Here is a 26,661-nt window from a genome sequence, read left to right as displayed (position 1 = left end):
GTCCATGCAAGTGATCCCAGCAAATGACCTTGAAAGTAATTCAGATCTTTTCAATGAGTTCAGAGGATTGGAGAAGGATACATTATGCATGCAATCTATTATTAATAGTCTTGAGTCATGTTACGATCAGACATGGGCCCTCAGAAAATACCTCAAAAGCCTGATCCCTATGGAGGTCTTGTCCCATAAACATGATCGTAAAAATGCAGCTACTTCTACTGTATATCATTTGTAAGTAAATGTATTATTTACTGCAGTTTCTGACTTTTACACTGTACTTTTACATGGAAGGATTTCTGCACTCACGCTGTTCCAAAGTTTGGAGAAAGTTCCCTAAAGTAGACTATAGCCACAGCACCAGCATTGTGCTCAGTGTTTACATCGCCTTTGTAAAATTATGACTAAGGCTTATCATGGGCTACATGAATGACTTTGTATTGACCATCTAACGCGATCCAATTAAAACTCTTTGCTGCTTCATCCCGAGAGTCCATTGGCTGACAGCTGCTCTCGGGTCTCTACGGTCCCGCCTCCATCTGTCAGGCACTGCGCTGGTACAGCTCCGTGTGACTGTCGATGCACTGTAGTGAGATACTACTCCTGAACTTTATACGGCAGCCTTGGATGGACTTTTACTAAAAAACAGAATACTATTGGTAAGAGTAGCTCGTGCAAGACCCGTGCACATCCGAACTCCACCGTCTTGACTATTTTCCTCCACTTTCCCAAACCCTCTTTTGCAGTATGAAGTGCAGTTATGGCAAGGAGTAGCAAGTCAGTAACGAGGACCCTGGAGGATTTGACGCTAGACTCGGGTTATGGTGGAGCCGCCGACTCCTTCAGATCGTCCAGTGCGTCGCTGTGCTGCTCAGAGGCGCATGGGGGGAATCACTGGCATTTAACCGAATCGATGCACAGTCGACACAACAGTCTGGACACTGTTAACACGGTCCTGGTCGAAGACGCCGAGATCCTGGAGAGCACCGAGCAGTGCGCTAAACTACCCGAGCTTGAGGATGTGCCGTGGAGCCTCGGGGAAGTGGCGAGCGCGCTGAGCAGGGACAAGGAGATGACCCTGCCGCCTCCCCCGCAGGACGTCCTGCTCAGGCTCTCGGTGCTGGTCAGCCGGGTCCTGGTAAGGGTCTCCAAGGAGTCGCAGCGCTTGAGTTTACGCTACGCCAAATGCACCAAATATGAGATCCAAAGTGCCATAAAGATCGTCCTGTCGTGGAGCGTCTCGATGGGCTGCATCAGCGCGGCCCTGGGTGCCTTGTCCCTGTACAACATGAGCACGGAGGAGGACAAGTTCAGCCGCGGTAAGTCGGTGCGCTGCGGACTCATCTTCAACGTGGGTAAATGCTTCAGGTGGATGGTCGACAGCAGGGTGGCGGTCAGGATCCACGAGCACGCGGCGATCTACCTGGCTGCGTGCATGGAGAGCCTCTTCCGCGAGGTGTACGCGCGCGTGCTGCGCAGCGCGCTGCTGGAGCGAGATAACGGAATCCCCAAGTTCACTGTGGAGACCCTGGAGCAGGCCGTCAACACTGACGCAGAGATATGGGGGTCTCTTCAACTCTGGCAACACCTGATATGTGGGAAAAATGCAAGCGGTGAGTTGTGAATACTGTAAGTCCATGGGTCCGTCTCCACTCCAGATCTTACCACACACCGTTATATGCGGACAGTTTGTCAGATTTCCCTTGCTTATCTCCCACACTGGATATTTCCATCAGTTATGTGATGGCTTCTTCATTGGATTTACTCCAAGCATCCATCTATAATGTAACACAGGTGACATTGACCTCCCGTATGTACTTGCTGCCAGCTCTCTGGTATGAAAAGGTTATATCTCTCAATCTCTCTCTTGCTGAGGAACTGTGAACTTTAACTCAAGCACATCAGTGAAAGAGTATTTCAGCAGCTGAAATAGTGTTTCCTATTCTCAGAGGGAGCTGCAGAAGCTGCAGGCAGGTGATGACTGAGTAGATGAGGGTGGGAGAGAGTGCATGGCCAGCTTGCCTCCTCTGTCTTCAGTGCAGTGTTACACTGCAGTCGTTATTTCAGTATATCCTTCTTCTACTGTATGTGGCTGTTTTGTTAATGCACAAAATCCAGAAGCAGGCTCTGCTCTCCCCGGGCATAGTGCCTCACTTTGAGAGCTTTCAGTGAAAGGGGCTCTCCCTGTTTCACAATAATGCCCTGCAGAGGTGAGTTGTATCCTTTTCACCCACAGAGGAAGGAGGTCTTTCATTTCTGTGTACTGCTTATTTCTGGTACACACAATGCCTCGCCGGTAGTTTTCAAATCAGCTTTCCAAGTGTTTAGAAATACTTATTGGTGTGTGCTTTAAAAGTAAGTGTAATTGTATTCATACTTCACTGCCGCTCAAACAGCAATACATCACAAACCACTCTAACACATGCTTACCCGTTTTGATGGATGTTGTAAAAATGCTGCTGTGGCTTCTCTTGCAACAGGTTTACGTAATGAAAGGCCTAGGGACCTATGTGCTATCATGCATTATGCAGAGTGATGTGAATAAAACTGAGTAATAGAGTGAGGGAGAGAAAGAGAGACAGACAGGCACACACACACACACACACACACAGAGAGAGAGAGCGAGAGAGAGAAACTTAGGGAGACTCTGTGACATATAGATGAATCACCAACAGAAGCCTGGCATCATGAGCATTGCACTTTATTTCACTGTACCTCTTTGTTTTAAAGGTACAGTGAAACATTTTTGTCAGCTTGTTTATCCTTATACGTCTTTTTGCATACACCAGTATTCACGATTGCAAGGCTTCAGCTGCACATGTCAGAATCAGACTCACATGAACGTGTGTTCATTGTGATGACAACCTGCGGTACCATTATATTACTTTATACCATGACACAATACAGTTTAAAGAGACTGCAATATAACACCAGAGTTTAAAGTATGAGCACGTACTGTACATTATCGAATGTCAATATTCAGTCACTCTGCACACTCAGGCCACTTGGCATGCAGCTAGGCACCAGCTGGAGAAGAGGTGTGTGGTGTTCCGAGGTGCATTGGACCGGTGAATAGGAAGAGATGCAAAAGAAAAAACTTCTGGAGCATGTGGAATGTTGATGTAATGCCCAAGGCTAGAAAAGTGTATAGTGTAGTTCACAAGGTTGCAATCACTGGCTTGGAAATGGACTTGAAAGCAGCTAAACTTGATATTTTTATCATAACAATACATCAAATGACCATGTGTAATGTGAAAGGAGAAGTATGGTGTCATTTAACTCATTGTTTTGATTTTCTTGCACACAACTTCATTCCTTTGGGTCGTACTCACTGACATTGCTCTGACATTACATTACCTGCCTAGTGTCAAACTCAGTGTTCATCATCAGTCTTCACTGGATGTTGAGCACAGTGGAGCATGTAACCGTTCAAAAGTCAAATATTTTCCTTAAGGAGTTAGTGGAGGCATAAACTAAGCTGACAGGAGAGATAATATTGGAATATTATTCGCCAGGTGGCCAGAAACATGAATGCTAATGTTGCTATTTTGTTGAATGTTTAAATTGGCACTTTTATGCTAACGCCGGCCTTAGCCATGTCAACTTAAAATACAATAATATGTCAGTGTGTCCTGCCCAAAGTGGCAAAACATATTAGCATTTAATGCAGCTTTAAGTCTAATGATGTTCAACAGATACATAACGTATTTTGGCAGATTGCCACATCAAGTTAAAGAGTGATAATATCTGTCTGTTATTACAGGTTCAAGACTAATGGGTTACAGACAGGGGATGTGTGCGTCTGTTGGGGAATCAGAGGAAGACTGTTTGAGTTAATAGGAAGTTCCATAGAGTATAAGATTTTCACCACATTTCTCACTGTGACACTGCAGGAAACCTCAAGATATACCCTCTATCTCCAGTGACAGATAAGGCAGCGGCACCAGTCAATCCGAGGGTGGGTTGACCTTAACCAAGCCCCTGCCTGCCAAATTGAACCTCCATATCGCTCCATCCATTCTCTCAGTCTCTTTCTGCCAAGTGGGAGCAACTGAGGGGATTTTTTTCATATTATGCTAACACTGGTGACCCATTGTCAGGAGGCCTTTAAGAATATATCTTTATTGCATCTCTTCCACCAACGCAGATTTCCTTTTTTTGGTGTCCCAAAGAAAATAATGTAGTTACTTTGTTAGGTGTTGGATATTTCTTTATGAACTTTTTAGCTTCAGCTGATATAATAGATATCCGCACTCGATTACATCTATGCAGAGAAAACTTTATTATTTAGCTTTCGGTCTAAAGGACCTTCATCAGAGTTGGTTGAGCTGGAATGGCAGGTGCAGAAACAAACAAATCACATCACAATCACTGTATATAGTACACCTGTGCACAGGCTGGTGGTGGAGGCTCCACCTCCTGTTAACGGCAGCTTTAAAGTGCTGAATGTAGTACTGAGAGGTTTACAAGTGGATGCCACACTTAAACAACACAGAAAAAGGTCGATGGAGCACAATACAGGCAAAAAACGTACACAATCACGGAGCACCCTATTATAATATCATATCATTTCGTTACTTAGTAAATGGGGCTTTGAAAGGGATCAGGCTTTAGCCATCATTAATCAAAGATCCTCCGATTTATAAGAGAAAAACAAATCTCAAAACAAGAATAAAACAAGTAGAAGACTCATCCAAATCATCATTGAGGCCCATTGGCTGAAGTGTATCTAAAGTGTCAATCCAAAAAAGATCCCTTTGGCATATCTTTCTTCTCATATCTCCAAATCTTGGAGTTAAATATGTCTAATGCCGTGGAACCGAAGACAAGAAATAGGGTGTGGAAATTAATTAAAATAACGGACAACTGGATAGTTAACATCATTGTGCCTGATGGAGCGCTTGTGCGGACTAATCCTTTCTTTCAGTATGCGTATCGTTTTACCTTGATGCATCTTGTCACATGGCCATTTCAATAAATAGGTAACATTTTCTATGCTGCATGTGATAAAACTCTAAACAGAAAAATAATGTAATATGCGTCCGAGCCTATAGAACTCTTTGGTAAACCATATTTCAGAGCTCTGGAAGGAGCACTGCTGGCTCTGAGGAATGTGTTATATCAGTTTCTTTTTGATATAAGGTGGTGAGGAGGCTGCCATTGCATAGTTCAATTCACATATCCAATAAAGACACATGTTTATGATCATATTCCAGCTTCTATCAGCTACCTTAGTAATGGTTAGTAATTTGGCAGGCTTTCGCTCTTCTAGGGTTAATGCAATCATTTTAAATTTTGGGAAAGGCTCTCTCGCCGCAAGTTCAAGGAGAAGATTGATACCACTCTCAAATCTCTATGTTAATTATAAAGCCACAACCATTAGCCACTTAGCTTAGCTTAGCATAACGCCTGCAAACAGAGGAAAACAGCTAGCCTGACTCTGTCTAACTCTAAATCTCACTAATTAAACCCTAAATCTTTGTGTTTAATTCGTAGAAAAAGCAAAGTGTAAAAACAACACGTTGTTGTGTTACAAGCGGTTATGTGCCTGATAGTTTCTTGTAAGCAGAGGGATTTATGGCACAACCTGATCATTTCTAAGCCAGTAGCAGTAACAACCCCAGGTCTCCACTTGCTGCCTGGCAACAACATGGTGACGACTTCAAGAAATTACTGCTTCTTGCCGAAAAATAGTCTGCTAAACTAAGCTAACGGCTTACTGGCTGTAGCCATAAATTCACCGTATGGAGATTTGTATCAATATTGTCATCTAACTCTTTGTTTTGTTATTAATATATATATTAATTGATTGGCCCTGACACAGTATCTATAATTACCCTGGTCGATAATAATAGTCTGTTATACATCTACTGCACCTCACAGCTCACAGGTCTCCGACACACGCACACAAGCCCAACACACACATACTGACTCGCAAACATACAGCAAGATGTCAAGGGCTCCTGGAGACATGTCTGAGTCAGTGTTGTGTGTTAGGTGGTGTTGGGTTTCCCTTTTTTCGGGCTGTGTTATCCTGTCAGAACAGGACACTGCTCTATATGGCGGGATATTTCTTATGGCACGCACTAGACCCAGGAACACAGTGATTCTTTGATTTTCTTAACGACGTGTCACAGTAAATGTCTAGTGGAAAATGATATCCAGTGCTCAGGGACATGTACCACCCTGAGGACGATTTTCTAATCACGCTTTAGGTGTGAGATGACTTTCAAGTCTGGGCATAGCTGGATTTGTGGAAATATTTAAAGGAAAGTTTCAATTTCTGTAACTCTGCAGTATGTAGCCCGGTGGCTCAAATTTGATACATTTATGTTAAACGTAAAAAAAAAAAGATCTCTCTCTGTTTTGGTCTCACGGCTCACAACTTAACTGTTTTGGTTCAGTCTCAATGTTGCCATCCGTGTTGATTCCAGCAGCAATTTGATTTTTTCAGAAAGAAATCTCTGATAAACCCACTGTACACTACCTAGCCAACACCGAAAGACAGAAAGACAAAGTTAGCGACTTGCTAGTGAACGTAGTGTAGCATTTAGCAGCTTAAGAGCAAGATATTGAGCTTTGGACTTGGTGGAGGCCAAAACAGAGCTAAAAGGAGGGCAGATATTGAACTTTAAGAGTACCATCATGACTATAAATGATAATGTTGCTCCGTGTCTGCAGCAAGAATGGAAAGGCAACTGTTTGCTGAAACATTTGCTTTAATAACTTTATAAAAATGATACGTCACTGTTATGTTTAAAGCTGGATCCACTGCCCCTAAGCCACCCACACAAATGAACCAACCATGGTTAAAACAAGCAACCCTAAAGAATACATTTTGTGTTCAGGATTTATTGCACTTCTAATGTATATAACATCTTGTCTCTGGCCTTTCTGTTGTTGTGGGGACCTGTAATGGAAACTGGCAAAAACTGTGTGGTACAGCATATTTGTTATTTTTTTTCAGTATTCTCGCACCTGTCTTAAACATATGAACGAGGCACGGATTGCTTTGTAGACTAAACATTTTGCATTGACATTCAACAATCATTCAGAGGGCAATCCGTCATAGAGCTGTCAGAGATACTTCTCTACCAATGGTAGCCCCGTTAGAAATTCAACGCAGCCACAACTTGCATCTTTGTGGAGCTGTTGCCAGTTGCATCTGAAATATAACCCTGTTGAAGGGTAATTTGAGGTAATTTGAACAACTGGGGGATCAACTGCCACTGCTGTGTGGCATTGTTCTCGCCTCACGCTTACTTTCTTCACTTGAAGAAACACACATTCCCTCCAGCACAAAAAACACACATCTCTGAGTCTTGTCAAAAGGCACTCTGGGAAATGTGGAAAAATCCACAACTGAACATGCAAACTTTGGGAAGTGGGTGTACACAACAATTATAAATTACCGCACTGTACCATATTCCCTGGAAACCATCGGGCCGTTACTGTGTGAAGTGTGAAACCGAGGTGGGATTTTCCTTTTAAAGCTGTATGTTCTAACAGCAGAATATGACCCAACACTAAGCAGTAAGTTGGACCCCACTTTTGAGTCCAGAACCAGAACAACTGAGGCACTTGTTGAGGTTATGATGTAGTATATTAGAACTGTTACACTTTACTGTTCTTCTCCTGAGTAGCTTTGGGCTGTTTTAGTTTAGTGCTTCACGGAGGTGAAGGAGTGCAGGTCTCGTTCCATTCACAGGTCTTGTTCAGTATTCAATGGTCGGCATTGCACTGTGAGGTCGGTGCCTGGTGCACACATGCTTTAGAGAAGGCAGGCAGACAGGAATGACTGCGGTCTGCAGCTGTACCACTCTGTACCGGTGGAGACCAGTCCCCATTATGTCTGGGGGTGAGATAGAACATATCTGTGCTAGAGAAACCCTTACACAGCAGCATACGCTTTGGCATATAGGGCAGCAACACAGACTCATGCACACAGAGAGGGACACACACACACACACACACACACACACACACACACACACACACACACACACACACACACACACACAGTCACACATGGCCCAGGAGCAGATCTGGTATTAATTGAAAAGAGTTTTGGAGGGAAACGAGGAATGCTGATGTGACATGGAGCCTGGTACAGTGAGGGTGAGCTCCAGCCACACTTTCTTCAGTTGGTTAAGAGGAGGCAGGCGATAGAATACAGTTAATTCTGCGCCTATCTGGCAACACCTGCGAGAGATCAAGTGTTTTTTTTCTTCTTCTTTCTTCATTTAACATCCTTTTTTTTCTCATGCACCTCTGAGGATGTCACTCATTGCTCTGCATGCAGCCGGTGGAGCGGCGTCAGAGTTCAGTATGAAACAGACACTTTATAAATGTGACTGCTATAAACATGAACACGAAAAATAAATTGTATCCTTCTGTTCAGGATCCTTTCAGTGGTTATTTAATATGCAGACTGGGTGGGATTGTGCCATGTTTTAACAGAATATTGCAATCAGTGCCAATGTAATACATAATTGTGGATGTCTCTTCAGGGTTAAAAACCACAGCATCCAAATGTAATTATCGAAAAACATTGCTCGAGCTGTTGTGGCAAGGACTACTTTTGTAGATTTTTGTAATTTTCATGCATTACCTTTTAGACTGAAATGACATTTACTCAATTTAAACGCTGTCTATGTCACTGAAAGTTTGCTTTTAAATCACTCTTTACATTCCTGTTTACTGTCAGAGAAAAAGATGCAATATGTTTATATTTCCGATTGAGATTATAGAGGGAGCTTCAGCTGCTTTATTTCTGTCTTTGGAAGATGTTTGTTTCCCCACTGGACTAAATCCCCCTGGATTTTTTTTTTGCAATGTACAGGTAGAAAATTCTGTATTAGCGCATATAAAAATATACCAATGCTAGACCAAAAATAATTGAACAATGACTCTGCACTATGGAGCCAAATCCAGTAAAGCCGTGGTTAAGAATGAATTGTTCACGATGTCGACTTTGGAAGAAAAGCAGAGGAAGAGAAGGAAGCACAGATGGCAAGGATCAAAACAAGTAAATCCATAAGAGAAGCTGTGGGTGACAGATGAGACCCAGTCAAGCAATGCATCCTTCTTATTATAGCAGGAAGAAGACTCTGGACAAACAAGTACCAGCAAGTGGATTAGTTACGTGAAGCATCAGTATCTACTGCGCTGTTTTTTTTTTTGCAGCTCCAAAATTCCTATTGTTGTGTTGAGGGAAATGATCCTGTTTAAATAACAGCCAGTCTGGCTTGAAGTTACGAAGAAGATACGGGTAAACACGCTTTTAACTTCGCCCTTTGATGAGAACTGAGCAAAAGTCAAAGAAATCGTCTTGTCACATTAGAAAAGTGATACGTCTGATAGAGAAAGCTTCGTGTCGCGACACGTCGAGATACTCCTAGAACTGTGAACCAAATTCCAAAATATTTACATAACACACACAAAAACACACACTCAGCACAGTACTTCAATCAACTTACGTTGGATAAATGGGAACAACAGGTTTTTCAGCCCATGCATAATGGCGTCTCATGGCGGGTACAGCACCAATCACAAGAGGCTCTATGCCAATCCAGTTATGCCTGAGTTATGTCAGAGGACCTGCCAGCAACAACATCGCTGAGAAGTTCATTACCATCTTCAGTCACCGTCGGCCTCCTCTGGGTGTGTGTGGGGATCAATGAGCAGTCCAGCACCACACAGAGCCAGTCAGTCAATTAGTGAATCTGTATGAAGACGAGCTCTATTCTGCCCAAAGCACCAATCGAGACGCATTAGAGAAGAGTTTAGGTGAGTTGTTTGAGTGGGATGGAGACGCTCATTGATAAGCTCCGTCTTCTCCCTCATTTAGTTGAACTTGTTTCTGCTTCAGCATCTCACACAATGTGGTCAGAGTTGAGAATAATGGTAGGTAGATTCAGTTGAAGGAATAGTTTGATATCTGGGCATATACAGAGAGTTGTTTGGCAGACAGTTGGATGAGAGGATTGATGCCACTCTTGTCTGTATGTTAAATAGAAAGCTACAGCCGAGGCACAGGGAACTTGCTAATTTGACCGACTTACATGAGAGTGGAATTGATCCTCTCATCTTACTTTTGACAAAAAAGAGAATATGCGTATTTCCCAAGATGTCAAACTATTCCTTTAAAGATCCTCATAGTTTGTCCCTGAATCCTTGACTCTCCTAAACCTTTGACAGAAGATTTGTCAAGGTGAGGAAAATCCTACAGTTTATACCCTCTGAGCTGCCAATGTTCAAGTCTCCTGCAGTCAAGCTAATCCATATAGTATAGTAAGCCACGGGGTTGTGAACATGTCTGGGATTTCTGAGGTGATCGTGGGGAGCTAAGCTTCTTTTACTTCACCAACCACTCGATTCGTGTTTTCTCTGCAGATGACAAATACAGAGCCGTCAGCTATAAACACGGAGCAGATAGTTCATGTGACAGAAATAAACACATTCTCCTTCAGTGGTCCCATGGAGGAAAACACATACTTTCACTGCATGACATACAGTAATTATCCTTCAATATATATACACCGGTTTGTGTTGCTCACTGCTGCTATCTGTTATGTCATGACTCCTATACAAGCAGCTGGTGGGTTATATATATATATATATATATATATATATATATATATATATATATATATATATATATATATATATATATATATAGAGAGAGAGAGAGAGAGAGAGAGAGAGAGAGTATATACTGTATATGTAAATCAGCAATTTAATCAGTCTATGTAATCAGTAAATAAGTAACACATATACAGTATACAGCATATGTAAGTCAGTAACTGATATCCCAAAATGCCTTTCAGCAATCCTCTGGATGTGCCTGTACTTGTTTTATTAATTTGCAGTTGGAAGGATAAGAAGTGAAGGTGATAACACTGAGAGAGCAAGTTTTTCTAGCTGAGAAAGACTCAGGAGTTGCACCTCTTCCTTAGAACTGGTCCTGTGGGTACAATGTATTCTGGTCTGCCGAGATGTCTGTGGGTAAAGAAATGAGTTTGACACAACGGCTAGAGCTTTAGAAATACGGTTGTCAGTGTAATGAAAAAACTAGTGTGGAAACAGTGCTAATTTAACTCACATTTAGCATTCATGATTCCAATAATGGTACAATTATTTGACATTAACAATTCATGTAAATAATTATAATATCCAATTATGTTTGAATGGTATCGTGCAAGTAACCATATATGGTAATTTCCCTCACAAAGTATTTTCAAAGAGTGCCCTATAAAGGGTTAACAGCTGCATAGGTGCTTTTATTGGCCTGAAATGAATCCAAATGAATACATACAGGGTCTAAAAATACTGGCATCCAGCTAAGCACTGTGCACAATGCACATACTGGAACTCAGTAGCATGAGGAGGCGTTGAACCTGCTGATGCACTACTGATTCTGTTCCAGCGGACCGGTATCCCATTACCTCCCATGAGAGCTCAGAGCACTGACCTTCGGACTATGTGTGTGGTATTTCCTATATATTGTATGCGTGTTTGAGAAAAGTGAATACGCTATTCCATTTTTCTATTTCCAGTGTGCAATTGCCTCAATAAGAGCTTGTGACCTGAAAAATTGAGCCACACAAATCAAGATGTGAATAACTGAATGTCATCTATTTGTCGATCCTCACCCCCTCTCTGTCTTTGCCCTTCTCTCTCGTTTCTGCTGCTCTTTTCTCATTCTCTCTTTCTTGCCTCCTAATTTTCTCGTCTCTGTTTCAGCCCATCTTTTTTACTCAGTGCAGATAAAATCTATCCACGTTCTGCCACAGCCTTGATGGAGAATAAGTGGCGACTTGAGGTAACCTTGTCGTGTCCTACGTGTCTGGCAGTGCTCTAATAGTTCTGTCAATCCAGACATAGAAGGCCCCACTGGGGAGCCTCAGCCGAGCTCGCTCTGCAGACAGACACACGTGTCTGACCCATGACAGATCGCCTCCAGATCGAACGATAATCTGTAAGCGTATTTTGTACTGCGGAGTGGGCGGGGCAGTGTGTGAGTGATGTGAGAGAAAGTCAATGAGAAATGTTCCGGTCAACAAGACTGTGCTTGGGTATCAGCATGTGTACATTAGGTCCACACAGCCAGTGTCAAACAGCCTTTACTCAAAATCAGTTCTTAAACCGCTGAACGCTGGACGTCTTCTCAATCTTTCACTCCAACTGAGTGAGTTTACTCAACCCCCAGCTGAACTAGGGGCATATGGTACAGATTACCACAGGAGAAGGTATACGTATGTCTATTTTGTTCATGCCATTTCTTATTACTAACATATGCTGGTTCCTGCTTTGCTCCCATTTTCATTCTTCAAGTGGACCGGAGACTGGCAGAACAACAACCATACTGTGAAAAGACAGATGTAAGCAGCGACTGTAATTTCTGTCCTGAAAAATATTCAGACATTTCACTGTATATTTTGGTATGGCAGTCATAACAGGGGATGGTACCTTAAATCTAAAAGATACATATTTCCTTGCAAATACAGAGCATATTGTATTCATCACTCCTTTATGGAGACATTTTCTTTATTTGGCATATATGCGCCGCAAAACTCACTTTGTCCCATTTTCAAAGGTAGTACAAGTAACCATATATATAAGTCTTCAAGGGAGATAATTAACTAATGACACACAGATCTTTCAAAACTATTTTTGACCATGGATTTAGAGAAAGGCCGAGAAAAAAAAAGGTTACCATGCTTTTTAAAACCTACCCTGTGGAATTTGTGGCAATTAAGTGGCATAGTAGTTCAAATGATCTGAACATGAATGTCTGTACAAAATGTGATCGCCGTCGATCAATTAGATGTTGAGATATTACAAACGGGACCAAAGTTGTGGACCAAACCAACGGACAATGCAATTACTGCTTGTAATCTCCTACCACCTCATATAACTCATCTGTCATTTAAAAAACAATTAAAGGCACACCTCAGGCCATTAATCACTTGACGTTTTACATTGCGTTTGTAGTCATCTGATCCTTCTTTGAATAAATTACTGATGCATTGCACAATATACATCCTAGCCCTCGACTGCACTAGGTATCTAACTGTACTATTTATTATTTTTTTATTATTTAAATTATTCAGTTTGTACTGTCTTTAACTGTTTGTTTCACGTCATGTTTTGCACATTTTGTATGTATTACATTTTGTCCTTTCTGTGGACCCCAGGAAGAGTAGCGACCGCTAACGCGTCAGCTAATGGGGATCCAGTTAATAAACTAAACTAAACAGACAATGCCATCCCTACAGCTGCTAGCTTGGCTACAAATGCATGTTTCAAAACACACAAAAAAGGCTTAAGGGAAGCACACATTATATTTTAGTGAGACACTGTGAGAGTTAAAAGCTATGCTTGTTGACAGTGAATTCTCAAATGGTGTTTTTAATAACCAAAGCAAATTTCTGGGAAACGCCCACACAACTGCCGTAGAACAATGGTGATCAAAGGCCACTATAAAAGACTCAGCCTTGTCATTATGGTGGCAGTTCTTTCAGTTCCCACACTGTCTCTCTGTGACTCACAGGATGGAGTGGAGTTGAGTGGATGACACACTGTTGGTGCGACAGGTGTGTACTTGGCATGATGTTGTATCACTTTGGCCACACGCTCTGATCTACAAAGTCTCACTCATGGCTGGAGGTCTGTTGTGTGAAGGACACCGAGAGCACTGGGAGGATGAGTTACAGGATGCTGGGAGGAATGGCTGTTCGGTTTCACATAATCTCTAAACCCACTGGAAAATGCATGAAGTAACAACTTTTTATGCATTGCATGAATATTGTTTATTCACTTCAATCATATTTTTTGAGACACCGCTGTTTATTTTTTCCCGAGAAAAGAAATAACACCTTTCTTCATCTTGTGATTTGGTTCCTGTTTTTTTTCCTGGGAAATATCCAGAGTTTAGATTAAAACTGTTTTTAAATTCAAAATTCTTCCATCCCCTGCTGGATGAGGAAATGTATGATCAAAGAGACAAAGTGCTGTGCGGTTAATACCGGAATCAGATTGAAAAGATCAGACCGTAAATGCTGGGGTGGAAGGCGTTTCATACACCAGTTGAACCATCCTCTGTCCCAATATAACCATTAACCTTCTGTACCGAATACTACGAATGGTGAAATGACTCGCACCAATACACAAAGTCCCACCTCTAAAAATGTCAAATTCAGGCTCATTCTTCAACCAGGAAAAAGATTATTGATCATCTCCGGGTGATGAGGAGTGATTGCTATTGTAACCTTTTGCACACCTGCAGAACTTACATGGTAAATTAAATGATAAATTCAACCTCTGCTGAACTCCCACAGGGACCCGCAGCGTATTCTTTTTGAGCATGTGTGGCGTGCAATCACACAGATAGTTATTGAGAGAGAGAAGGCGAGAGATGAGAAGCAGATGGAAGGCAGGATACAAAAACAAGGGGGAAACATTGGGACTGAGAGGCTGAAAACAAGAGACTGCACAATTTGTTTCTGTGTAAGTGTGTGTGACAGATGAGAGAGCTGAGATCTGAAGCGAACTATTAGGGTTGCCTCGGCTGGCGAGGGAAGCTGCATCCATCCAATTTGGTCTATTTGCTTGCCTGTCAGAGGCTCAACCCAAGTAAGCTAAGCAGCACCTATAAGCAGCTACAGTGACTTTACAGTCCGGCATTTGAAAAGATGAATGACAGCCGCTCAGAGAGGGAGGCAGGAGACACAGCAGTACACTGATCCACTGATGGATGTGCGTGTGTGTGTGTGTGTGTGTGTGTGTGTGTGTGTGTGTGTGTGTGTGTGTGTGTGTGGGGGAGTTGGTAAACATGAGGCTTAGTCAAAAGAAGACAGCTGAAATATACTTTGATAAGTATGATAATCACACGTTGATGATGCAAGATCATTACGGCCCGCTGCTAATAGTGCAAAGTACATTTACTCAAGTACTGTATTTGAATACAATGTTGAGGTACTTGTACTATACTGGAATACATATACATTTTTTGTCTCTTTAAACTTTTATTAAACATAATATTTCAGAAATTATTGTACTTTTTATGCTACATTGATTTGATCACTGAAGTTAATAATTACTTCAATCATCTTCATATTAATTCATCATCTTATTAAATATTATGCACTGATTAAAATACTCATCACTATATGAGAAAAAATGCAGTTTACATCTGAATTTATCATTTACAATAATCCAATATTTTTACGTTATTGTATTATGATTGATATTAATATATTGATTTGTATTCATACTGTAAACATTTGAAAGTTAAAAGGCAAACTGAATATATTTTCTTTTTATTGTTAAAGTACATTTTACTCACACATCTTTACTCATAGTAACATTTATTTGTATTGTATTGAGTATTTCTAAACTTTTGTATTGTTAATGTTACTTCAGTAAAAGATCAGAGTACTTCTTCTCCCACTGCCCCTTACACATTACAGCTGTATGAACTGTTTTCACCGCAGGTTGAGGCGCCAGCAGAGTGCAGAGAAAAAGAGTAGCGTTTACATCAGTTTACATCACAAAAGAGCTCCAGGTAGCAGGAAAGAGCCAAGAACAAGACAGTTGTGAATTATGTATTGCACTTTAATAATGTACAAAGGAAGGCAATTATCCTCCTCCAGAAAAGAGGAGTGGTAGCAATACAACATTCAAAAAGTGTTTGCTTTGTGTTCAACTTCAAATTGTTGCATATTTGACTTAATTTGTTGGGGATCTTTCAATGACAGCTGCCGGTGACGGAGACCTGTGATGGATGAAGACCTCATTCCCACTTTGATACCTGAAGCTCGCTTCCTAATCAACCTTCACCACACTTTGCCTCTGCACTGAGCTCTGAGCAGCACAGCTTCCATTGATCATATATTGAAGACCTTGAATCATCACTTCACAGCTATGAGAGAAGGGCCTTCCCAAAACTTGTCCTCATTGTCTATAAGCACCAGTGCTGTCGTGCCTCTGTTAGCCTGTTATCCTGATGCCATCTGACTTCAGCTCTCTGCCGAGGGATGTTTTAAGGCAGTTTTCTCTGTAAAAAAATGGGTTGGAGGGGCGTTGAGAAAGAGACCCTGCCCTTTGCCCTCTCCCAACACCTATGGCTGTTTGATAACAATAACAGAGTCAGAGAGAAAGCTCCTCGGGGCAGGCGAGTGATGTTGACCCAAGTGTTACCCCCTGTGGGGGCAAAAAGTTTATCACGTAGACATCACAGTTTCAGCCTCTGCAGCTGAAGGGAGCTGAGAGGGGTGTTGAGTAACAGAGAGAGCCTCAGGAAATGACTAAACCCATACAGACAAAGATTCAACATTTCATCCAGAGCATCAGAGGCAGTGCACTCTTCTCCTCCTATCCATCGCTCTTGCGCAAAGCAGACAATATCAAGCGGACGCATTGATTTTCAGACTGATTTCAGCTTTAATGGATGAAATGATGAGGCCAGATTGAGCCTGATAAGAGGCTGACTGCACTCCTCATGTCACTTCTGGAGAGATAAACACTTCTTCAAAGAAAGAAAGTGACACTGTACATTTACTCATGCAGGCACTATTTGAATCCTTTCAACGCATGTCATATCTCTCTTGAGTGAAATGTCTTCCAGTCTGTCATGATGTTTGCTGCACCGAGGACGGCTTATCCCTGTCTCACAGCGACTGATGTGGTGGATAGCGCAGCACATTGTCCTCTGCAAACACATTCTCACTGCTGCTCTAGTGTCATAGTATATACTTAGACCAGCCAAGGAGATAGGGTGTTTGAAGATGCTGTGGGATTTGATTTTCTGCATGGACAAGGATTACTACTTGAGATTCCAAACAGATATAATCATTTGCATATTAACTCTGGCAGGATGAGAGCTGACCTGCACCGTCTAATCTATTTTCATCAAAAGGCATATTGGATTTCGGATTTGAGGCATAACAGAATTGCTTGTACCCAGATTTTTGATTAGCGCAGACATTGTGAAGGTTAAGAGTAAATGCGTGTCGATGGATGCTCGACAGAGAGGGTCACTGTATGTATAATCAAAGTTGAGGAACCATGAGCGTTGAAATTTATGTGTGGAGATTTGAAATTTTCCTCTTTGTGATGCAGATGCAAGCAAATAAATAATTTCTGACTTATCACACGTGGCACGCCTCTCAAGGTCTGATTGTCGGCAGGAGAAAAATGAGAACGTTGCGAGGGTGATTTTGATCTGCTTAGGGACAGATAAATCATTCAGTTACCTCCAGGTGACAAATTCACTTTTTCAAGATAATTTTTTTCTAAGAGGCTATGTTGACATTTGAGAAGTAGCTCAAGTAAGTGGGGTGTGATTAGCTTCAAGTTCTCACATGGAGCTTACATTTTTAAATGAGTCTTTATAGACTTTAAAATATCTTCCTTGTGGAGTTAAATGTCAATAATTATTAGCTAATTAGTTATATATTTGATGAGAAACCCCATATCTCAGCCTTGGCATTTATCAGGATATATACTGTAAATTACTGCTGTGAGAATGAGTCAACTCTTTTCCCTGCACCTTGTCTCAGGGGAATAATCGTAACTGTTTTCACACATTGTAAGATGAATGTGAAGACACGTTGTGTGTATTTGTTTTTTGCTCCTTTGGTGTCTGAGAGAAAGTTGTGGACTTCTGCAAGCTGTCAGCGCAAAGTTGATTAATGAAACAAGTTATAGACATTTGTCAGGCTCCACTTCCTTCTTTATATGTAATTTCATTCTCCTATCCACGGTGTGGTGTGCATTAGAGGATATATCTTTTTGTTTCAATTTTGTCTTCTCCGCGGCTGTACCATTTTAGTGACGTTGCTTTTATAAATTAGAAGGATCTGGGTGCAGTTTGTCTCTTAAATCGTATGATATTGCTACATCATGAGCACAAATCTCATCTAATGGAGAAATGGCTCCAGATTTTTGAAGCTCTTTATTTTCTCTTAGATTTGCTCTGTACCACTGGCAGGGCCTCAGTGAAATGCAAGCATCATTAAGGAGTCAGTGAGATGCTTTACTTTGAAAATCCATGCACTCTCTATTTCTCTATGCATGGAAACTACATAATGTGGCTGGATCTCATGATCGGCTGTTCCTCACCGAACAGCATGTGTTGAGCTAGAGCTACAAATGATGAAGTGTCTTGTTCGAGTGTGGTCTAACACTGTATAGCAAGACCGCTGGAGTTCAGTGGGGAAAACTAGTCAGTGTGTCAGGCGAAAATTTAGCATTTATTGTTTTGAAAAAGGGGGCTTCAGACAAAACAAACACAGACATGAAGGACACCTTTAAAATCTAGTGTGTTGTAGTGCTAATTTGTATTCACTGGAAATGTTAGCTGTGCTTTGAGAGTTGTATGTGGATTTAAACACTCATTGAATGTGCTTTTGATTTTGTACTGGACGGCTCCACAGCCGATAATGACGGGTCTTGAACAGTGTATAACAGCTCATCCCTGGGGACCCAACCCACCATGGTTATATCACTGTGGATGCAGTTCAAGAGGAAGGAAGCTGTATGGCACCCTCAAAAGTGTGTCACATTAGATTGTCTGATCAGTGTTTACGAAATGAACTTCTCTTAATTAGTAATTAGTGTTCGTACAAACGCAGCAGATACACACTCAGCTGCTCCTTTACAGTACAATGTTGGCTGCGGGGGACGGTGTTAATTTATAAGCGTTAATTGCTCATCTCTGTCTGAAGTTGCATAGATTTCACATGTTCACAGGGAGCTTTGGTAATGAAAATTGCCCCATGACATCACACCACACAGAGCCTCGTCGGACCTATTTGGATGAGGCAGCGTACTGAACAGAGGGGACCCACATGCTTGGGTTGTGGTCATGTTGGTTTTGGGGCTTTTAGGCCCATGGTGTAATGAAGGAAAGATGGCAGACAGCCAGGTGCAGAAAGGCCTATTATGAGAACAACATTCCCAGATCCACATGCAAGAAGCCCGCAAGCACACTTTGAGATGACAACATTCAATTTGCTGATGGCAGGCAAATGTAGTTTCAGACAAGAACTGAAAGAAGAGACAGCAAACTGTGGTCTTTTATTTCTTTAATCTTAGTGGGCTATTGAGGCATGTACACATCTGATACGAAACAAAACATATTGGAAAGCTTTTCTTCTGCCTTGTTGCTTTCTTTCTGAGCGTGTGGTCTCGTGTCTGTGCATTAAAGGAATAGTTTAACATTTTGGGAATTGGTTTTCTTTCTTACCGAGAGATGACTCAGCTAAAGGCAGCAGCAGATTAGCATAGCTTAGACTGAAGATTGGGAGCAGGTTGATTAAACAAGTGAGCTTTAGACCGAGCAACACTTGCTGTTTTCCCACTGCTTCATGTCTTTATGCTAAGCTAAGCTAATTGTCTGTTGGCTGTTGCTTTGTGTTTAGCATACCTACATGAGAGTGATATTGATTTCTCATCACACTTTCGAGAAGACGTATCCAAAACTGTCCACAACTATTCCTTGAATGTTGAGGCTACAGGCCAATCGCTAACAGATTGGTGCTGCGACAATAACAGTTGTACTTATACATTTAGGTCTGTGCTGATCATGTGAGTGATTATACTGTTTGCGCAGCTTGAATAAAGGTAGACGGAGAATGTGAGAGGTCTCTAATCAGAGCTCAGGCCCCAAAGCCTGTGCTGACGACTGCAAACTGAATTTCCTCTCGTACCTTTTGTGTTCTGCTGGTGTCAGGTTCCCTGGGGAGAAGGAGATTAATATGTCATACTGTGTCTCTGATCCCTCACCCTGCGTGCACTCATCACACTCTCTGCTGTGTCGCCTTTGCCCACTTCCTCGGTCTAATCCAGCTTTTGACTGAAGTCAAAAACAGCACTGATTTAGGAATCAAAAACAAGCTGCATTACTTTGTCCATATGTAGCATACAATGTGTTTCTTGCTGAATCTTCAAACACAAAAATTGTCACTCACGTCGTCTTGTTGGTGTCCCACGAGGGAGTAATTCGGCTGAAGTAAAAGCAATGAAAAACAGTTTGTTCGATTGGGAATTCATCATTGCACTGGAGTTGCAGAAACAAAAAGAGAAAGGGAGGATTTATGAGAGACAAATGCCTTTAGAGTACAGCAAGATATATGCTTTCGTTGGCCGCTGCACACCATCCAGATGGCTAATGGCACTCTGTACCTCTCCTGCAATTGTGAACTGTCATCTCATTAAACAACTGACACTGCTGGGGACCAGCCAAAACACTTCTATATACATGAAAAAACAATCGATGCATGATCAATAGAGTCAAGCATCCAGCCATTCAAATGGCTACACAGCAGTGTTAGATCAGCATGAGTGAGATCAATGAAGGATTGCCCTGTGGGAGTTCAGCTGTGTGGGGATCTGTACAACGATGACAGCATGCAGGCCATGTGCCTCTCAAACAACACACAAACATAAACACTGTACAATATAGTACAATCCAATAGGACAACAATCTGGGCTCCAAAACTGGCTGAGGGCTGACTCAACACCACGTTGACACAATTAGTCAATGCACATGGTAACCTTCACAACAGTAGTAGACTATTTATTGCAGGCTCTTTTATTGCTATGTCTTATATTGAACAGTTGCTTTTGTTTTTTGGGTTGACTCCCTGTAGAGGCAACTCTGTTTGCTTGTTGCAAGTGTCATCACAGATATTAAATGGGGAACAGAGAAAGGGCAAGAGAGATGAGGAGGGGAATTGCTTGAATGTCACAGAAAACGCACAAACATTATTCCAGTGTATGAATATAGTATGCCCGCCTGCTCTGAGATGTTTGAAACATGCAGGAATAATTGGGCATTTTGGGAAATACTTCATTTTCTTTCCACGGGTTAGATGAGAATATCAATACTCATGTCTGTACGGAGAGTGGTAAGGCAAGTTTAGGTTGTTTCCACAAATATTGAACAATTTCTTCTACATTGATTGCATTGAACTATTTTAAAAACTCATTGCCAAAATAGATTCTCTAATTTGTTTTACATCAATCATAAAAAAAAGAAAAGAGATGTCATGATAACGTAATAGGACTTCATGAAAATAAAATTAGATGTAAAAGTGTATTAATCATTCACAACAAAAGGGCTAATTCATATACCCTACATTTGTATTTCCAGTAGATGATGCACCGTATGGCAAGGTGCTGGATTATACTTTCTTATAGTAGAATATAATTAACTGTACATTGAATATATACTGTATATTGTCACAAGAAGATATGTATAGCTATCCAGCACAGAAAATACTTGTTTCTGATTGTGCATTATCTTTAGATAATCAGACCCTTGGGTGCTCAGTGTACAAACAAAGACTTCTACCAAGCTTCAAACCCAACCTGCGGTCCTGCACTGCATGTGGTCACCTCTCTCCTTTTCTGTCTAACTCAGACTGCATAATGAAGGCATACAAAGCCAAATATACGTATGCAAAAAAGATAACTAGACGATTTGATGTACCGGCAAGTATATGATGACTATATATCACTCATTTACAATCACAACACATATAATGCAAAGAAATCTCACTTATCACGCAAATCGCCCCTAATTATGAGGATGAAGTATGATTTTTAACACATAAGGTGAACACTCGCACCTGTTTCAAACCCTTGCTGCTTCACACTTTCCTCTTCCACAGTTGGAGCCTGCAGGACATTTCCCCTTTTATGTTTGATTAAGGGCAAGAGCTGCTTTTTGTGGCCTTGGACACCTGTGGGTCAGAAACCCTACACGGCTACAAAGAGAGTCATTGTGCAACCCTTTGAACTATTTCTCCCCTCTGGTCATTCGGTGCATAACTCCTGGTCTGACAATGTTATTGCTTTTTGTCTTTATTAGTCTGCACACGGCGAATGCAACCTGGCAGGTGTAATGACCGGCCTCAGACATTATTCTCCCTGCCGGGGAATTTAGACAAACCACTCAATTAATTTGACAGATGAAAAGTGGACGGTCAGAGAAAGGTCATTCCTATTCATTAGCCACAGTAGCTGTTTTATCTGCATTAGCATAATCCTGTTGTCTTTGGCACAACAGGGACATTGGTGCTTCGGTAAAGTTTGGATCAAATTCAACATAGTGCAAACTGAATTACTTTGTATCCACTGTTACTTATGAAAATGACAACTTCGTCCTCGGTTTTGGACGAGAGATGAGGTTTTTCCTCAAGGTCTTTGGAGAAAGAGCAGGACAGGAAGAAAGAGAGAGGGAGGGACAGTGAGAGGACTGGCCCTGCAGTCCGCATGCTGTAGTCATTAGTTTGTGTGGTGGGGAGCTTTATTGCTTCCCACTCGTGTTAAGTCAATCCAACAATTTACTCTGCTGCCCTCGCTCCCTCTCCTCTCTGACAGTTTCATGTACGGCTGCTATGTCTATGGACGTTTCTGGTCAATCAGTGCAATGTTCTGGATGGGTGAGCCAGCGGTCTGTCAGCCCGCCGGTGGAGGCCGTACAGTTCCTCGAGGCAACATTAGGGTGGGTGGAGCTCTCTTAATCTTGGAGCCCTTAACTGGATGGCTGTAGGCCAGTGGCGAGGACAGCCTCCAGCTATTGATGTCATCGCAGCTTTTCTGGTATCAACACCCTCCGGATGTGTGCTCAGCCGTGGTTGTTTATTTCTGTAGGACAACACCAAGTCGCAATACTATCCGAAGACTTTTCAAGGCTTCCTTTGTCCTTATTTTAGCCTCGTCTAGCCGCTAGTCGCTAAACATAAGTGAAGCTAAATGGGGGACAAACGCTAGATGAAGTGTAATGTGGTGGCGCTTTTAAACACTGATTACAGGGGTCGACAACAAAGGCCTATTTTCGTCCTGTAAAAGTTGCTGACCCGGAGCTGACGGGGAACGATTGTGTTTCACATGCTCCTGCAGGCTCTTCTGTCCTGCTCTCACCGCCCAGAGACAGACACACTATCACATTTTCCACCGAATGGCTTCAGCTTCTGCTCCAACCTTCAGATTGCATTCTTGTCTCTTATGCATCGGGACTCACAAGGTCACCACTGAAGACATCAGAAGCCTTTTCGCAGCTGAGTGATTGGCAGGTTGTATCTCCATAATATTTGATGACAGGGGAAGTGACTGTCAGTTGCTGGCCGTGTCAACTCCAGATCCTCTCAAGTCGATTGACTGTCCATCACTGTCTCCCTGTTTTCATTGTTTTTTCCTCTGCCCACTCTTCCCGCACCCAACTCTTCATCACTCTTCGCTGTCTTTCTTTTTTCATACTGAAACGTTTGTCTTTTGGTCCTCCAGGTCTCTTTTGCTTCCTCTAACGGTAAATATGAGTCACTGTCTCGTGTGAGCAGAGAGTACGATGCCCTCATTTCAAACACCTTTTGCCAAAAGGGAGAAAAAAAACCTTGTCTTCTGAATTAATTTAATTATTCTGACCTAAATTTGTAAGTGCAGCACATTAACATTGAGCACCAATATCTCAAAATAATACATTTAGGGCAAACATAACAACAATGAATATTTTTTAGATAAAGAGCTGCTTAGGAATGAATGGTGCACAGGGAGCAGCTATGTAGCTTCTGATGAAAATAATATACACAAATGATCAGATGATGATGATGATATATATATATATATATATATATATATATATATGAGATCAGATGTCTAACTTTCCTTTAAAAAACTATTATTATGATGCTTGAGTCACGTTTCTTCTAGACAGTTGTTTCCAAGAGCACAGCATTAAATATCAAAATGTATACCATCTTTGTATGAATCTGGGACGAGAAAAAGTTTAAAGTCCCTCTCTGCTGTCCCAAGAAATGACCAACTCACTACCTTCCCTTGAGCAAAAAGAAAAAATATACAACCCTCCCCTTTCTCTGACCCCTTCTCCCTTTCTAATAAGTTTCTCACAGTCCCTTACATTTAGTGTATATGAGGTAAACCCTGCCAAGACTCGCCCAACCACAGACGAGATGACGGTATGTGGCTGTGAGTAAGCATATCCAAAAAGCGTATATTGCACAATATAATATGCAGCAGCACTGGATATTTGAATGTTCCCTTGAATCATTGAATCAATTTCATCCGGTAGGAGTGAATAATTCACAACGATAGTTTCACCAGGGCTACAGGAAAGAAAAAACACATACAGATCTCCTTTCCGTTGGTGCTCACGCACATGACACCCTTCATGCAGCGTGGTTGCCGTCTGGTGCAGAGCCATCTTGTGCGGAGTCAGATTACCTGTCATTCAGGAAGTTGCCATGTCTGATGAGATGATGAATCCTACTTCAGAGGCAAACATAAACATGTATTTTCTGCTCATGGGCCCAAGGTGTTTTCTTGCATGTGACAGATAAAGCAAAGAAATTCTCCCTCATCCCCCCAGGCGGGTGACTATCAGTGATTTTCTTCTGTTTTGACCCAGAGTAAATAAAGGGATCACCAACACCCTTAGGGATTATTTCAAGGACTTGCCAGTCAGTCATTGGCAAATAAAAATTCTCTGGCAAATAAAAATTCCCTGCAGGGGCTGATTGGCACCGGTGTGGCACAAGCTGCTATTTTTCACTGACTTCCTTTCCATTCACAACATAGCGGATGCTATAAGGCCAACATGCACCTCGTCCTCATTCTTGATGCTTTCATCAAACCTGTAATTACTCCGCTGACTTTATTCCCAATACTCACAATATACAGGTCATTACAACTAGTACTTTAAAGATCAGACACTGGCACATTGTCATCTTGTTAATTTAGGGTTCAAAGTAAAGTTTCACTTCACATAAATTACGTTTATTGATTAATTAAGCCGGACAGCAATCAGAGAGTTATTAGTCAGGCATCCTTTCACTTTACTACTGCCTTTGATGATGTTTTTCCATTTCAGTCTCACAGCTGAATGGTTAACAGTGTAATTCTTATGCAGTAGTTTGTTGTAATTTGTTTGACTCGCAAGGAATCCTTTTCCTGTGTGTGTGCGTGTAGGTGTGTGTTTGTAGATTGTTTTCGTCCTCATTTCACCGAAATCGAAATTTAATTAAAAGCAAAGTAGCTTAGAGATTTAGGAGCTCAGGTTTTGCTTGTTTTTTTCTCATTGATTAGTTAAACGGAAAACAGTAATAGACCATTTGTGGGACGCTGTAATGCATGTATCCTAAACGGCTACCTCGAATGATATGAGTTGTAAATGAGTGGTTTCATCATCACATACTGTATACAACTGATTAGCAATTGTCTTAAAAGTGTACGAAAAATGTAACCTTTTAACATGCACGGAAAAGCTTTTTCACATCTTAAGTTTTAGTTTTAGAATTAAAAATGTATGAGATAGTATGACATTATTCAAATATGACTCAAGTTATTTATAATTCAAACAAGCATGAGCATCATTTTCGTTCCTTTCCAAGCATTTCTTGCAAAAAAAACACTGAATGCTTTTTTTCTGCCATTTCTAAGTAAGAGAGCCTTTACAGTTGTTTTTTAATAAAACGTTCATCTTCTGCACTATATCATGGCAAAGGATACAAGGTGGCAAGGCAATTTTCACCAGCAATTCATTTGTACAATCACCCTTAATCCTGGTGCTCCTTCTTGTCTGAGATGTCACTGTGCTATAAATCAACAGGTTTCCATTAGTTTTCTCGGTAATGGTGCCTGTCTGTTTGTCATCGGCGTATGGCAGCATAATCTTTTTTTTATGGAGGGTGAGTGGGTGGAGGGCGGAAAGAAAGGATCAATGAATAACTTAATTCTAACAAACAATAGCTCTTTATTTCAGCATTCAGGAGCTTCTTGTTTTGAATGAGCTGAGGCATTAATCACTGCACAAAAACAAATTCAAGCAGGAACTACATGACACTATTGGTTAGGTGATAATGCTGCATAAGGTGTAGAAATCCTTTCACTCGTGCAATCAATCTGTGTTAGTGTTCATAAAATGCAGGATTCTGATGTAAACGAATAATGGACTAAACCAAAAGAGGACTTAAGGCTTTAGTTATAACTCAATAAGACCATCTTAGTTAACAAGTTAAACTAACCAAGTCCTCCTGTTACAGATATCAGATCCTCAGCTCCATCTAAAAGCTTAGAGACCAGAGCATCCTTGGAAATGCTTAATTGAAGTGAAAATAACATTACAAATGTAACATTATTCCTACTTCCTATATTATTTATTTCAGCTGCAACACAAAAATAGTTCAGTTTTCAGTTTTAGAGATGTGGAAAACATCCACTGAGATGTGATTAAACCCAGCAGCTGGTTGCCAGACCAATCAGGAAATACAGGTTTAGCTGGTGCTATAAGGGGCAGCACTGTATTTTAGATTCCTCCTCTGCACAGACTTTTTATACATTGCTACTTTTCTAACCACTCATTAACGGCTGTAAGTGAAGTGTGATTTAACAACTGTATGGCTTAGTTAAGTTTCTCACATCACTTTAAATGTATTTATAAACCCTTTTCAGTAGAATACAGAACAGACATCATTCACATTTGAGGTTTCTCACTATAACAACCTGACAACAGGTTACAATTATTTCCAAGGTTATCATAGTGCAATACTTCACGCCCATATATTTAGTAGCCTACATTTAAAAAATGATCACTGCAATCATTCTTTTATTTCTTATTGGCAATAGGATCCCTTTCAA

At 41.3% G+C, this 26,661-nt stretch overlaps 1 protein-coding gene across 1 annotated transcript in view; it reads left to right on the top strand.

Moving 5' to 3' along the window:
• Nucleotides 1–757: 757 nt before the first annotated feature.
• btbd11b (BTB (POZ) domain containing 11b) overlaps nt 758–26,661 on the top strand; it is a gene marked incomplete at both ends in the record, with an annotated part of 63,774 nt that continues 37,870 nt past the window's right edge. Inside the window, one exon of the mRNA XM_079224160.1 lies at nt 758–1,610. Coding sequence (XP_079080286.1) covers nt 758–1,610 — 853 coding nt within the window. The remainder of the gene's footprint in view (nt 1,611–26,661) is intronic.

The sequence above is a fragment of the Taurulus bubalis genome (assembly GCF_910589615.1).
Source record: "Taurulus bubalis genome assembly, chromosome: 9".
NCBI lineage: Eukaryota > Metazoa > Chordata > Actinopteri > Perciformes > Cottidae > Taurulus > Taurulus bubalis.
Note: the sequence above shows the minus strand (reverse complement) of the source record. Positions and strands in the feature narration are given on the sequence as shown.